Genomic DNA, 16,635 nt, shown 5'->3' with positions numbered 1-16,635 from the left:
GCTGAGGGGCCAGGGCATGACAGCAGCACGAGAGGGCTCAGACTTATCGACTCTGCACGGCCTCCAAGGGCCGGCCCTGCCGGTCCAGCCTGCAGCCCCTGGCTTACCTGGACGGCGTGATAGGAGTGAGGTCCTTCCCCATGGTCTGGATCACTCTTCGGCCCCACACCCAGAGCCCTGTGCAAATCCCGACTCCTCCGTAAAACAGCAGCCAGACAGGCGTGGATGCTTCTTGCAGGACTGCACCTTGTTCGTAAATCAGCCACAAAGCTACCAGGGGACCGATGGCATTACTGGGGGGATGAATAAAGTAGATGGGTTACACAAACGCTGTACGGACAGACAGACAGACAGCACTGCACACAAATGCAGTGACTTCTGAGTCTTGAGAACAGCCCTTCTCACTGTAGCTGTGGCTTGCCTATGGAATCCAGTGGTAATGAAAAAGATTTATTAATTTTTTTCATTGTGGTAAAAAAATAACAGAAAACTTACCATTTTAGCCATTTTTAAGTGTACGGTTCAATAGTGTCAAGTATATTCACATTATTGTAAAATAGCACTCCAGAACTTTTTCATTCTGTGAAGCTAAAACTCTACAGCCATTAAACGATAATTCCCTTTCCCCCTGCCCCCAGCCCCTGGAAACCACCACCTTGCTCTCTGTTGCTATGAACTTGACCACTCCAGGTACCTCATATAAGTGGGATTACACAGTATCTGTCTTTTGAGACTGGTTTATTTCACACAGCATATTCTCAAGATTCATCCACATTGTAGCATGAGTTAGAATTTCCTTCCTTATTTTAAGGCTAAATATTCCACTGTGTGCATACACCACATCTTCTTTATCCACTGACGGACATTCCGCCTCTTGGCTATTGTGAATAATGTCGCAATAAATATGGGTGTACAAATATCTCTTTGAGTCCCTGTTTTCAATTCCTTTGGGTAAATAGCCAGAAGTGGGACTGCCGGATCATAAAGTAGATACAACCTGCAACCTTGGTGCGTCGGGATATCCTTCTAACCAACTGAGCTCCCCGCCCAGGGCCTATAGTAGCCACCTTGACACGCATGGGACTTATTATGGTAGCTTTTTAGAGATATTGTACTGAAAAATCACAAGAAGTGGACACACAAATCAAGTTCTTTCTACTCCTTTTTTTCCCTCTGTTTCCTTCCATTTTCACTGTCAGCACTGCCACTAAGATGAGCTACCAGTTATGGCCGGCCGTGTCGAGTCCCACACGGTGGGGCCACGAACATTGCTAATCGCTAGTCCTCACACCACCCTGCAAACTAGGCGCTGTCACTCCCACTTCACCGACAAAGAACCGGACACTGAAGTCGCGTCACCAGCAGGAGGCAGGATCCGGGCTGGAGCTAGGCAGCGACCCAGGGGCTCATGTCCTTTCCCCGAGCCTGCTCCCATCTCTCAGGCCCTGGGTAGCCGCCCACTGACTTTTTGGGGAGAAGCTACAGCTGTCTTTTTTCTTTTCCAAATTTGTAATTAAGACATTATTCATTTAGAGCAATTTAAGGTTCACAACAAAACCGAAGTGAGGTGCAGAGATTCCCATATAATCCCTGCTCCCACGCAGGCACGGCCTCCCTCACCATCAACATCCCCGAGATGGGAAGAATGGACAACGTGACAGTATTGAGTTTTCCTCACCTTGAACATGAAAAATCTCTCCATTCATTTAGTTCTTCTTTGATTTCATTCATCAGTTTGGTAGTTTTCCACACGTAGATAGATCCTTACATATTTTGTTCCATTTATACCTAAGTATTTCATTTTGGGGGATGCTAATGTAAATAATATTGTGTTGTATTTTTTATTTATTCTTTTCAGGACACAGAGTTTCCTTTAAATATTTTTTTGTGGGGGAGGGAGACCACACTTCCACTCAATTAACAGAAACATTTTTAACGGTGCAGAGTCTTTCATTTTTTTACACTTATCTCGCTATGATTTCACCAGGAATGGGTTCCGGCAGCTCGGGCTCCTTTCCATGGGATCTCACAAAGGGCGCTTCTCTGGGTGGAGCAGGCTGACGCTTTAGCGGAACCCAGGTACCCTTCTCTTTGGCTTCCTTCTTTTCCTCATCATTTTCCTTCACACGTTTCAGGCAGCTATCTCGGTTCTTAGAGCGCTTAATATGCTCAACATACACATTAGTTCTCGTGGCAAGAATCTTGCCCTTGTTTGTCGACAACAGTGCCCGCCACATGCTGGGTGACACTGTGGACCCTTCCAGTTTTGCCAGGGGAACATTTGTGGGGCACTTCTTTTTTTTTAATGTAATCTTTATTATATATTTTTCCATGACCATTTAGTCCCCTTATACCTTCCTTCACCCCAGGGGGCATTCCTTTTTGAACAGTGCCCCTTCCCCCGATGTCTACAATGTCACCTTTCTTGTAGATCCGCATGTAGGTAGCCAAAGAACAACTCCACGTTTTCCAAAAGGCCTAGAGAACATAATGGTGCCTCCCCTTTTCCTTTTCCTTTGTGTTAGTCATTGTGGTGAATTACTGAAAGATGACAGCTGTGGCCGAAAAGCAGCAGTATTGTGTTTTAAATTTCAAACTCTACCTGTTCATTGTTGACATGTACAGAAGTGATTTTTGTATATTAACCTTATATCCTGCAACCTTGTTATAATTGCTTCTTAGTTTCAGAAGGTTTTGTTGATTCTTTCAGATTCTCTACATAGACAACCATGTCATCTGCGAACAAAGACAGTTTTATTTCTTCCTTCCTGATCAGTGTACCTTTTATTTCCTTTTCTTGTCCTATTGCATTAGCTAGAACTTCAGTAAGGTGTTGAAAAGGAGTGATAAAAAGGGACATCCCTGACTGGCCCATGACCTTAGTGGGCAAGCCAAGTTTCTCATCATTAAATATGATGTTAGTTGTAGGTTTTTTGGAGATATTCTTTATCAAATTGAGGATGTTCCCCTCTATTTCTAGTTTATTGAAGGTTTATTTTTTTAAATCATAAATAGGTGGTAGATTTTGTTAAATGCTTTTTTTTAAATCTATTGACATGATCATGTGACTTTTCTTGTTTTACATTTGATGGATGACATTAATTGAATTTTGTATGTTCAACCAGCCTTGCATACCTGGAATAAATTTCACTTGGTTGTGCTGTATAATTATTTTATACTCTGTTGGATTCACTTTCCTAATACTCTGTTGAGGACTTTTACATCTGTGTGCATGAGAGATACTGTTCTGTAGTTTTCTTTTCCTTTAATATCTTTGACCAGTTTTGGGAATAGGATAGCATTGGCCTTATAACTGTGTAAGTTAGGAAACTGAGTTAGGAAGCAGTCTCTGTGCATCTATCCTCTGCATGAGCTTGCAGGGAATTGGTATATTGTCTTCTAAAATGTTGTCTTCTAAATATTGTCTTCTAAAATTCATAAGTAAACCTTGGTGCTGTTTTGGAAGACTATTAATTATTGATTTAATTTCTTTAACAGATATAGGCCTATACAGATGGTCTATTTCTTCTTGTGTGAGTTTTGACAGATTGTTTAATGCAAGGAATTGGTCCAATGTCATCTTCATCATCAAATGTGTGGGCAGGGGTACTGCTTTATCTTTTGAATGTCCACAGGATCTAGAGTGATGTCTCTTCTTTCATTCCTGTTACTAGTAACTTGTGATCTTGCTCTTTTGTTTCTCATTTAGCCTGGTTAGAAGCTTATCAACTTTATTGATCTTAAAAAAATCTGTGGTTTCATTGATTTTCTCTATGGGTTTCCTGATTTCAGTTTCATCTCTTATTATTTCTTTTATTCTTCTTACTTTGGATTTGGTTTGCTTTATTTTCTAGTTTGCTAGGATGAATATTTAGATTATGGATTTTTTATTATTTCCTAATAAATGTATTCAATGCTATACACTGTCCTCTAAGCCTGTTTTGCTGTATCCCACAAATATTTATGTTTTTATTTCCATTTAGTTTAAAATATTCAAAAATTTCTCTTAATATTTCTTTGATCCATGTGTTATTTACATGTGTGTTATGTGATTGCCACATATTTGCAACTTTCCAATTACCTTTCTTTCATTGATTTGTGGCTTAATTTCATTGTGGTCTGACAGCAGACATTGTGTTACTTCTATTCTTTTCAATGCATTCAGGTATGTTTTATGGTCTGTTTTGCTGAATGTTTCATGCAAGCTTGAGAAGAATGTGAATTCTCCTGTTGTTGAAATCTATAAAAGTAAATAATATACAGTTGACTGACGGTGTTGTTGAGTTCAACTACACATCCTTACTGACACCCCGCCTGCTGGATCTGTCCCTGTCTGCTCTGTCCAAAATTAATATGGTTAGCAACTTCTGCTTTTTTAAATTGGTGTTAGCCTATTTTCCTCCTTCCACTTACTTTTAACCTGTATGTGTCTTTAAAGTGGGTTTCTTATAGGCAACATACAGTTAGGTCTTGTTTTTTGATCCAGTCTGATAATCTCTGTCTTTTAGCTGGTACATGTAGACTGACCCTCGAAGTGATTTTGACATACCTGGACTAATATCTATCATATTTATTACTTTTTTCTACTTGTTACCCTTGTTCTTTGTTCTATTTTGTCTTAACTGAATATTTTTCATGATTCTTTTTTCTCTCCCTTCTTAGTGCATCAGTTGTTCTTTTTTAACTATTTCTAGCCCTGGGTCCCCCTGGAGTCTTTAAACTCTCAGACTCGTCTCCACTGCGCCTGTGGGAATTCCTGTTAGCGTTCGGGTTTTCCTGTGCGCACTGGTTCCCACAGCAGTCCCCGCTCAGGAGCCTCTCCTCCGAGCCTCTCTGGAGTTGAATGTATCTCCACTCTTGGGGGTAGGGGTTTGCCCTGTGTCCTCCTCTCTCTTCTGGGCCCAAAAAACAGTTGTTGATGTTTCAGTCTGTCCAGGTTTTCACTTGTTTTTAGGATGTAGCGACAACTCCCAAGCTCCTTCTGTGCAGAACTACACACAGGCTCCAATGGCTTCTGTAGCCCCAGTCTCCTCCTCCGGTCCCAGTCTGGGCTCCGAGGAGACAGAATGTGGGTGGGGAGTCACATGGGACCGGCTCTCAAGCCCCGCCTCTCTCCGGCTGTGTTACCCCGGGCAAGAACTGCCACATTTCTGAGATTCCAATTCCCTGTATTTGACGATACCACTGATAACCTCTGATCCCTGGAGGAGGATCAGAATAAGTTACAAATGGCTCGGCTCTGAGGCCGGGTAGAAATCTAGTAACATGTGCTGGAGGAATAGAGGCCCCTCTTCACTGTCACGATATTGTTCCTAGAACACCGCTGTTATCAGACCACATCCCTATGCGAAAGCCTCAACACCAGCCCCAAACGGTAAGCAAGTGCTCTCAACTCTGGTCAGCTGTAGGAGGTACCTCCTAAACTCTTCCTTTGGCCTGGAAATGCTGTTTTGGGGTAGTTTTTACTTTCCCATCTATACGTATTTCTATCTCCCTAACTGGAATTTAACCTCCTGAAGGCCGGGGACCCAACTCACAACACATCCTCAGTACCAGGCCTTCAGCAAAGAATGCCTGACACAGAGGAGGAGGAAGCGGGGTGGGCCTGGGGACGGGCGGTCAAAAATGAAAGCAGGACCAAACACGACGCCTTAAAGGAAACAACACGGCAAGACCCGTCTAACACTGAGCAGAACAAGAGGTGTCCGGGCTTCTTGTCTGGTGGAAAGGCTCCTTAAAAAAAGACCAGAATGCACTCACAGGCGGACAGGCAGTGTGTAGAAAGCCACGGCTGAAAGCGGGGTGTCACTAACTAAAATGCAACAATAGCACGTCTTCCTGATCTGGACGGGAATACTGGCCCTGCATAAAGATTATAATAATGGTAATAGTGAAAATGTATAGAAACTGATTATAGAAGGAACACTGTCCTAAGCACATTTATAAAGCATCTCACTTAATCCTCATGAAAGCCCTATGAGGTTGGTATTAATTTTACCCCCGTTTTACAGATTGGGATACTGAGGCTTTGGGGAAATCAAGCAACCTGTCACTAACTATCCAACTGGGAAAGGCAGTGGGGGCTCTCTACATATCCATACATATTTCCTACACATGCCAGGACTCCATGACCTGCTAGCCTTACAGTCTACACTCTCCCTCTGTGGCCTCGCTGCTCTCCCTAGAATACACCAGGCATATTCCTACCTCAGGCCTTTGCACCTGATGTTCCCTCTTCTTGAAATGCTTTTCCTGCAGGTGTTCACATGGCCGGATCCCTTCACCCTTTCAGCTCTCACTTAGCGAACCCTTACCTGAGCAGCCTATCTAACCGTGCAGTCTCTAGCAGTCCCAACCCCCTTTCCGGCTTATTTTCCCCTCGAACATTTATCACTGTTTAGTCTATCACACACACTACTTCATTTATTTGTTTACTGTCTGTGCCCCACCCCCACCATGACTGGCAGGGACTTCTGTGTTGTTTGCTGCTGTATCCCAGCGCCCAGAATAGTGCCTGGCATGTGGCAGACCCTCAACGCTCTTGTCCAACAACTGACATCCTTACCTCACATCATTGCCACCGTGTGCAAAGGACCCAAAACAGGCAGTAAGGACCTGCAGAAAATGGAACAGAAGGTGGACCTCGGCGGTGTCTTTCTCTTCTTTCTCTTCTTCTGCAGGGTCCTCTCGAGGCTGGTCAGGATCGGTCAGCTCAGACGCCAGCTTCATTTCCACACCTCCCTCCTCTGCCTCTATCTCCGCTTCGGCTACTGCATTGCAGTAGCTTGAGTAGCTGTCATAGCGAAGTCTCTTTTTAGAATAGGACACGGTGTCACCCACCAGCTTTTCACTGTCCTCTGGTGCAGCCGCGTCGGCGGCTTTGAAAGTCGAGTGGACCGGCATTCCGCAGATGGCCGCGGTGTAGCAAGTGTAGCTGTTGTTCCGCCGCAGCAGCCTGTAGTTGTTCTCCTGCGCGGGCCGCTCGTCGGGGCCCCGGTCCGTGTGGATTCTGTGCAGCAGGTCCTTGTAGAGCCCCGAGTCCTTGTGCACCGTGTGGTACACGTGCCCGTCACTCCTCCTGTGGCTGTCGAAGCCGAACGTGCCGTTGGAGATGGGCGATTTCACAGAGCCGTGAGTCATGGAAAGCGCCCTTCCTGGAAAGGGTTACGAGAGGCATCACTTTCTAGCCTTCTGGACGCAAGTCCCGTCTACAAGGAAGTACTCCCCACTGTCTCACAACGGCAGTCTCAGCGAGGCTGGGTCATTACGAGTGACGCAGGGTTTCCCCACACCCCTATTTTCTGAATTGACTATAAAGGACACGTAATACGAATGAAATAAAAAAGAAACTTGGAGACATACTATAAAAGGGTTAAACTAATAATATGGTATTTCTTAAATAATGTGATTTAAGTTCTAAAAAGTGTCTTCCAGAAATTACTACAGCATTCTTCACAATTTCTAGTAATCGATAAAGGGAGAATCCTTATAAGGGATGTATTTTAGAAAACTTCATACATATGGGGCAAAATCCAGTTTATAAGGGACTTATTTTAGAAAATGTGATATATAAGGGCAAACCCAGCTTACTGTGACACAGCTATTCTAGGTGCTCCTTAAAAGGCCAGCCATGACTCTCAGAGGCAGTGTCTGTCAGGTCTGTGGGGCAAAGTCAGCTTGCTTCCTCCGGGCCACATCGGAGACCACGTCTAAGGAGAGTGGGTACCAGGGCCCCACCTGGCAGGGAGGTGGGAAGCTGCCCTGACAGGCCTGGCAGAGGCTGGCGCTCGCCCATCATCATCCTCAAATGTCATGGGACCAAAGGACACCCCCAGAACAGTCTTGCTGTTTTCTGAGGTTTTGTGATTCTCCGGTGGGAGACTGCCGTGGTTCCGGTTTTAGCTTTCCCTCTGTGTCTTTCCCGAGGAAGGCTCCTTGTTAAGCTGGATAAGCCGGCCCTCAGCAGTGAGGTAACAGTGCAGCATGAAAAACCGCACGAGCAGCTGACCGGGCTGCACGGAGGCACCGTGTGCGCCCTAGGCGCCACTGATAAAACCATAAACAGTTCCATAAATAGTTCTTGGAAGAAAAGCACAGGACAAGAGTAATCCTGCTCTGCTGAGGGGTCGGTCTCCTAAGGTCTCCTGAGCCCCTGGGCTTCCTCAAAACATAAAATTGGGGGACACTTGTGTGCACTAAAACCTAACCCCCACATTCAGGCCCAGCTGCGTACGGAGGAACGGCTCTCTGCCACCAGGCAAGCCCAAGCTCTCTGCGTGGCTCTTACCATAAGAGGCTCGGGGGTGGCTGCCCGCCGCCGCCGGCGCCGCCGTGCTTTCTGGGGCCACTGGTGTCTCCCCAGCCGGCCCCGTGAGGGGGACGGTGCTGTCGTCATTAGCCTTGGCACCTGGCAGCTCTTTAAATACTGGGGACTCCGCTTCCTGAATTTTATTGAGGCTTTCATCAGAGACTCGCGATAAAGCACCTTCTTTTTGTAATTTGCCTAAAGAAAATACAGTTATAGCTGAAAATTTTGGAAGCCTGCTTTTTATACTCATTTAAAAATGAGTATAAAAAATGAATACTTACCTTTATACCTCAGTACTTACTTTGGACATGAAACAAAAAATTTATAGCTAGATAGAAAAAAATGGAGTGGAAAGTTTAATTGATTATCTGTAAGGCCGAAAATTCAGCTATTGGGGAAAAGATGGGGGCATGGGGCCTGAACTAGCTCATGAAAACCCAGCAGAACCGTAAGGGCTGGATCTGATCCCCAGGGCCCCTGTCCAGGGCCACCAGCCCGTAACTCTATAACCATCTGGACCAGCCTCTGTTTCCTTAAACTAGCCTCAGAATCACTGAGATGTTTGTCCTTTTTGTCTGCATAGATACTGTTATGATCTGTTTGGTCTTCTTCTGTTCAATAAAGTATTGGTCTGCAAATTGTAAGTCACTAAAGCTTAGGAAATAAGTTAAATCATTTTTCTCAAAAAAGAAAAAAAACAGATCCTACTTACTTTTAAAAATCCTTTACCTTCAAAATAACCAAGGGATTTTTAAAAAGGCATTTTAAAGCTCAACGGCACTCTTTCAAAACCAAATCTGGCACTCGATGCTGCTGATTTAATGATGTCTCGCCTACAGGAATGAAATAGAAATGATCTTCTCGGTCCCTCTGCTGCGTACACTCACACAGCTTCTGTCCCTGTCATCTCTCTACATCTCCCCAGTCAGATGGATAAAAATGTTTAAACTTCATTTGTTATGTGCTACAGGGAACAAGAAATGTACACACAGATCTACTGACCTCAAGTTGCTTATAATCTAGGGGAGAGAACATTTGCATAGAGTATACCAATTAAAACAAAAATTATTAACACATGAATCCAGTATCACTTTCTGCATTTCATTCACAAGCAAACTGAGGCACAAGGAGGTGGAGTCATTAGCAAGGTCACACAAGTGCGAAATCAGGCAATTTAGCTCTGTGTTCCATGCCCTCAACCATTAGTCTGTTTAGAACAGGAAATATAAACTGAAACGTCAAAATACATGCCATTCTCTCTCTCTCTCTCTCTCTCTCTCACACACACACACACACACACACACACACACGAATCTGCTAGAAAGCCAGAATGGGGAGCAATGTCACTTTCTTTTTGTGACTTTATAGCCTAAAGCTGGAAAACAAAGGTTTCGTGGTCCATGTGACATTTGGGTTCAGCTATTAGGAAAAACCTCTTTAAAAAAAATCACAGCATTTAAGTATGGTTTATCACTCCCATGCAGTTAAATCAAGCAGTGTGTTTAGGGGGGGGGGGGGCTCATCTTATGCTAGTACTCACTATGAACAGAGGAGGTGACGTTAATATTTACTCCCCACAGACAGCAGGGAGAGGAAGCACCAACAACAATGTTGCCTCACTATTTACTTTGAGGCTGTAGGTGCCAGTATGGATTTTATATCATTAGTTTTTAAATCTGCATGCAGTAATGGTCTCTGTGTATACATAGTCCTGATTCTAACACGTCAGGCTCCTGCGACCCTTATCTGCGTCAGGGTGGAGAAGGGCTCCATCACTCCCCAAAGCTCCCCGCAGTCAAACCCTTTGCCCAAACCTAAGCCTTGACAACCCCTGATCGGGCCTCTGTCCCTATACTTTTGTCTTGTTCAGGATGTCATATAAATAAAACCATATTATCTTTAATTTCCTGAAACTGGCTTCTTTTACTTGGCCTGATGCCTTTGAGACTCATCCATGTTGTTACAGGTGTCAGCAGTTCATCTTTTACACGGCTGAGCAGTATTCCAGCATAGGGCCACACCGTAGTTTATTCATCCTGTGCACAACCTGCCTGGTTTTGGGTCATCACAGATAAAGCTGCTATAAACATTCAGACCCACATTTTTGTGTAAATTTAACTTTTCATTTCTCTAGGGTAAATACCCAGGGGTGGGCACGCGTGTACTTAATCCTATAAGAAACTGCCAAGCTGTTTCCTGGAGTGGCTGCCCCATAGTGTATGAGAGTTCCACTGCTCCTCACGCCCATCCGCACTTAGCACTGTCTTTTTTAAAAACGCCATTCAAATAGGTGTGTGATGATGTCTCTGTGATTTGTCACTTGATTTCCCTGAGAGCAAGTGATGTGGGCCTCTTTTCAGGGACTTATCTGCCACTCTTTGATATCCTCCTTTGATAAAGTGTCTGTTCAAATGTTTTGCTCTTTTTTTTTTAAACTGGGTTTTCTTAGATTTCTTTATATATTGTGAATGTAAGTCCTTTGTCGGGGGATTTACAAACATTTTCTCCCGGTCTCCAGCTTGCCTTTTTCATTCTCTTAACCGTGTTTCTCACAGAGCAACTGTTTTAAATCTTGATGAAGTGCAACTTCCCAATGTTTCTTATGAGCTGGTTTTGGTGTCCTATCTCAACACTCTGAACCCATGGCCACAAAAGATTCCCCTGATTTTCCCCTCTATAAGTCTTATTGTGTCTTTAATTTTATTTTTAGATCTAAAATGGATTTTGAGTTAATTTTTTTACAGTGTATAAAGACTAGGTCGTTCTTTTTCTTTTTTCTTTTTTTTTTTTTTTTTTGCACATGGCTCTCCAATTGTTCCAGTACCATTTGTTGTGGAGACCTTTCTTTCTCCATTGGACTGCCTTTGTGCTTTGTTGAAAATCAACTTGTCATTTTTGTGTCAGTCTATTTCTGTTCTGTTCCTCTAGATGTCGATCTGTCCATTAACAAACACTACACTGTCTTACAGCTTTACACTGAGTCGAGTAGTGTAAATCCTCCAACTTTATTCTTTTTCAAAATTGTTTTGGCTCTTCTAGTTTCTTTGTCTTCAGTATAAATTTTAAGAGCAGCCTGTGCATATCTACAAAATATCCTGCTGGGATTTTTACTGAAATTGTGTTAAATCCATGGATCAACCTGAGAAGAACCCAGCATCTGTGCTGAGTCCTCAGATTCATGACCACGTGGATCCTGTTTGTGTCTGTCTTCTTTCAAATGCGAATGTTCAAATTTAGATAGTCCATACTGAAATGGGACTGTGAAGTCCACTCTGAGGCCAAGAACAAATACTTCTTTTCTTCTGAGAGCTCTGTAGAAACATGTGGCCTCAGGGCTAGGAATTCAGTTATATTGCTAATGACAGGAAAATAGCTCTGGCAGCTTTCTAAGCCACATTCTCCTTCTTTCTTTAAAAATTGCTTCTACTGAGGTATAGTTACATACAATACAATTCATACATTTTAAACGTGCAGGTAGGTGGCCTGTGACAAGTAAGTGCACGCTGAGACCGCTCCCCCCTGAAGACATCACACACTCCCGAGTCCCTGCTGAGTTCCCTCCTGCCCTTCACAGTGTCTGCGGCGACACCCCACCCCGACCCCCGGCCTCAACCACCAGTAACTCCTGCCTACAGATGAACTCCCCTGGGATCCTACGGAGTGTACCCTGCTGTAGCTGGCTTCTTTTGCTCAACATAAAGTCTGTGAAATTTGTTCTGCTGTTGCGCCTACAGGAGGTAGTTTGTTCTCTGTCTTGCTCAGTACAGTCTTCTAATGTGTGAATACAGCACAATTTGGTTACCTATTACCCTGTTAATAAACATTTGGGTTGTTTCCAGTTTTTGGCAATTATGACCAAATGATTTGTGTACAAGTGTTTTCATGAACATACATTTTCATGTAGCACTTCAGCTCTTGGATAAGTACCTAGGAGTGGAATTACTGGGTCATATGCTAAGTGTACACTCACTTTATAGGGAACTGCTGAACTAATTTCCAAAGTGGTTGTACCACTTCACATTTCACCATAAACAAACTTACTCCACTTCTTCACCCACACTTGATATTGCTCGTCTTTTACATTTAGCTGTTCTTGTGGGTGTGAAGTGGTATCTTATTGGGGTGTTGATATGAATTTCCCAGAAGACTAATGTTTTTCATCAGGCTGGTGGAACTTAACTGCATCGTTGACTTCTACTTATCCACACAACCAGGATGTTATGCTCACCTGGGTCACAGTTATCAACAAAAAGTGTGAGCCAGAAAGCAGTCAGGAACCAAGAGACAAGGACTGGGCGCGTATCTCAGTGTATCTTCTGGACCAGGGGCATCAAGCCCCTTTTCACCGGGGGCCACATCAGCCTCGCGGTTGCCTCAGAGGGCCGGATGTCATTTCAGGACTGCATAAATGTAACTGCTCCTTAACAGTTAAGTGAGAGTTTGACTCGGCCACCGGGTAGAAACAAGGTGCCGGGCCGGATTCGGCCCGTGGGCCTCGTGTTTGCCGCCTGTGCGCTAGACTCAGCTGTGCATCCACCTCCCCCTGTCAGTAGGGGTGGCTGGGCACTCCATCTGAAGTCTCAGGAACGGGGGGGGGGGGGCACTTCGGTAAATCAGAAGAATACAGGAGCGCTTACCTGCTATTTTCCTCCGCATCCAGGGACACACGAAGAGCCACACGAAGAAGGCGAAGAGCAGGGCTACCCCGAAGGAGATGAGCGCGATGGCCCACAGGGGCAGGACCAGGCCGAGCACTGTGAGACAGAAACGACAGCAGGGGCCTCAGGGGACACTTCCTGGAAGGTCAGCCTCATGTCAACATACTTTCGGCCCCCCCAACCCACAACCAATCGCCTGGATTTTGTATTTAATAAGGCTCATTAAGAAAATATGCTACACTTTTTGGGATAGAAACCTGTGTGTTTAAGACACGCTCTGCCTTGTGAATATACAATTAAAATAGTTAGTAACCTAATTATTAAAGTTTTACCCATTTGGCACAAGCAGCCTATTAAGTGGCAATAAAACCATTTGCATCTTATCTCAACATCTGAATTCCCACGTGGACAAGAGTGGCTAAGAAAAAGGCTCATCACCCCGTGTCCCGTCAGCCAGCCCGCTACCGCGGCCGCAGCTGCAGGTGCTACGCTGAGCCACCTGTCGCTGCCGCCTGCGGTTCCCCATGAGCCAGTAGCCCTGCTTTAAGCAGACATGCCACTGTGACCACACACCTGAATCTGTTTAAAAATCAGCTTAGGAATAAAGGAGTTTTAACAGGATGTTGACCTTCAAACTGAACTCTTTGGAGTGTCAATTCATGGAATTAAAAGACAGAAAAACTTTCCATTAAAGGGGCAGTCATGCACACTAAGTTGCAATTACATGAGTCAATAAAAGGGCAGACGTGCGCATGGCTTCCCAGCGCTGGACTGTCTCCCGAGCCCATCCCTCTGAAATGTGTGTGTCTTCTGTCACTGGTGGCAACAGGCACACTCCACACACGTTCACAGGTGTACAACTTCACCACGCCCACTCGCACAGGAACACGCGGTGGACATACAATACCACCTACGGCAGCCATACTTGTGATAGTAGGAATGCAAGACAACCAGTAGATGTACAATTATGGAAATGTGAAGTAATCATAGTCCTCAGTCATAAAAATGAGGCAGATCTGCGTGTACTGATAAGGAAAGAGGCCCAAGATCTAGTTAATCAAGAAAGGCTGAGTGGATAACAGTATGCACAGCATGATCCAATACGTGTTTTAAGAAGATAACAACCCCACGGTTATAGTGCTACCGTAAGTGTGAATACACAGTGAAAATTCTGGAAGGACACAACCTTAGCTCCTGTGGAGAGACGGGAAATGGAGGGGCTTTCGCGTCTTACTGCCCATGCATCCATAATGTTAACTGTGAAAATACATTAATAAGCATGTCACTTTTGTAAACTTCAAAAGGTTTTAAATGTGTTTGAGGAGGGAGCTATTAAAACTTTGCCCTTTGATTAAATAAATCTTCAGTGATGCAAGCTTGTCACATCCTTATCCACTCTATGCACACAAAACAACGCAAAGTCATTCAGTTAGGGCATTACTACACATTCTGGTAACTGTGAGAGGTAGAAGAGTAGTTAATACTACACGGGGAGTGAATACGCATATGTAAATGTGGAAAACAAAGAACTAGAATCACCTAGCTTAATTACAGCTAAGGGTGCACCGGTGGCAGTACAGACACTTAGGGGCAAGACCGCTCTTCTTCCAAACTCCTGGGGACTCATGGGGCTGCGCTGCATTAGTGGGCAGCCAGCTCCAGCCCCGGCTCGGCCCCAGAATCCGGAGCCTGGAGCTGCTTAGAAACCCACAGGGACTGACCTCACCAGGCCACGGCGTCCTGGCTCCTGCTTTCTATCTTCATGTCAGTGTCCAATGCATGTGATAAAGGATCACTCCAAAGCTGCTTCTTGCCAGGCTGAATGGTAACTGTTCATTACCAACATCAAACTGACCGACTAACATCAACATGCATCACTCCTACAGCTGAAAAGTATTTGGGTTTTGAAGAGGTTTCCCATGTTTCCTTTGGCTCCCGCTTTAGTTGGTGGTAAAACTGTTGGCTGTGCTACTTTTGACTTCATTGTGCTAACCTGATCTGTGAGAGGCTAGCCCCGGACCCTGTGGTGAGAGAGGAACAATTCGGGAGATACATAACGAGTGAACCCCTTTGCTCTCAGACCGACTTTTCCGCCCGTGCCAAGCAGAGCCCACAGCAGAAGCAGAGAAGGGCTGCTTTAGGGGCTCCTTCCAAGCCCACTCCGTGCCCCCTGCTGGGGCCAAGTGGGAGTCTAGACGGTGTCAGGACCAATGTCCAAAAGCGAGAAACGGAGGTCAGTTATAAGTTTTTGATTTGTTTCTTAGACAATAAGCCTTAATGTCACCTGTTCCTTGAAACTTTCCTGTCAGAATTGCCTTTGTCATTGGTTGGGTCTGGGACATGGCCAGGAAGCTCTGAAGTTACCCTCCGAGTGACAAGGAGCTGGAAGGGAGGGCAGGGGACAAACACATGCTGAAGGTGGAGGGGTGGGGAGACGGCAGAACACCGAGGAGGAGGCAGAGTGAAGGGAGGCGGGCAAACAGGGCCAAGTCGCTGCTGGCGGTGAGACAGGAGGGAGGAACAGCACAGGGGCGGGCTCTGGAGCCCACCGGGGCATCCCGGCAGGTCAGCCATGCGACAGAGCGTCAGGAGAGCACGGGGTTTACTTTTAAAGGCTGCATGTGAGAAATGCAAATTGACATTACGTTATAAATAACTGAATTGTGCTAGATACACAAAATCAAGTTTCATAGATAAAAAATAATTAAATACAAAAATTCAGTGTGGGGAGGTACTAAAACCAATGTACATCCAAGGGGGAACTGTTTTCTTCTGAAAGTTTACAGATAACAAAAATTTTTAACAGAAACCCTTTGTATTGAATTGTCTTTCTGTGAGGCTCCCAAGCTGATTCCCAATAATCACCCCTCAGGAGAGCGGTAAGGCCTGGCGCACCCTGCACGCTGCGGACAGGCAAACGAGGACACGGCTTGAATTGCTCGGCTCGCCCGGCCAGGAGTGGCTGCCAGGAACCGAGGCCGGTGCTCCCCACCCCCATCCTCCACTCCAGCCTCCCAGCGGCCTTTCATCTCCTGCCCTTTCCAGTGTCTGAGCAGCAGAGATGCGATGAGTAGTGATTTAGCTCTAACCTCAAGCATCTCTACAATCCTATTCTCAACCCCCCAAGATCCGATGATTCAAGTGATGCAGGGAAGAAGTATGCGGAATGTTTCAGAAACAAGCACAGTCTGCCAGGGCCGCCACTTTGTCACACCCCTGGCTCTCCATACATGACAACCATCCTCAAAGTCTGTAAAATAAAACTCCTATACCACGAACAAGGCTTTAGTCCACAGGAATTCCCTTATACCTCTACTCATCAGCCTCTCCCCACAACTTTCCTTCTTTTCTCTCCCTCTTTTTAGTATAATTTCATAGTATATGCTTATTATGAAAGTATTAGCACAAAAGTTGCACAATGTACCAACGTGAAAATTCCTCATCACGCTCCCCTCTGGAACCCACTTCCCAGAGACTGTTCGCTACTTGGTGTGTATGTTTCCAGGCATTATTTACATACGAAACAACACACAGTAGAGTGTTTGCCAAAATTTGTTTTCTTTTTCTTACCTTAACAGATGTGGGATCTTACAGTATATATACTGTTCTATGCTTTCATTTCTCACACAATAAACTTTGCACATCTTTCCCCAGTAACGCGCATGCACT

The 16,635-nt window shown here is 45.0% G+C and overlaps 1 protein-coding gene across 11 annotated transcripts in view; it reads right to left on the bottom strand.

The window, feature by feature from the left end:
• Nucleotides 1-16,635, bottom strand: part of SLC20A2 (solute carrier family 20 member 2) — a 98,990-nt gene that overhangs the window by 8,932 nt on the left and 73,423 nt on the right. For 8 of the 11 annotated variants that reach the window (XM_036011546.1, XM_036011542.1, XM_036011541.1 and 5 more), the window contains 5 exons: nt 12,946-13,062; nt 8,610-8,636; nt 8,288-8,503; nt 6,566-7,154; nt 108-293 (listed from right to left, as the gene is read on the bottom strand). In XM_036011546.1, the coding sequence (XP_035867439.1) occupies nt 108-293; nt 6,566-7,154; nt 8,288-8,503; nt 8,610-8,636; nt 12,946-13,062 (1,135 nt within the window). The remainder of the gene's footprint in view (nt 1-107; nt 294-6,565; nt 7,155-8,287; nt 8,504-8,609; nt 8,637-12,945; nt 13,063-16,635) is intronic. The other 3 variants (XM_028526259.2, XM_036011547.1, XM_028526258.2) reach the window with 1 other exon arrangement.

This window comes from Phyllostomus discolor, chromosome 11 (assembly GCF_004126475.2).
Source record: "Phyllostomus discolor isolate MPI-MPIP mPhyDis1 chromosome 11, mPhyDis1.pri.v3, whole genome shotgun sequence".
In the NCBI taxonomy this organism is placed as follows: domain Eukaryota; kingdom Metazoa; phylum Chordata; class Mammalia; order Chiroptera; family Phyllostomidae; genus Phyllostomus; species Phyllostomus discolor.
This window is presented reverse-complemented; position numbering and strand designations above follow the sequence as displayed.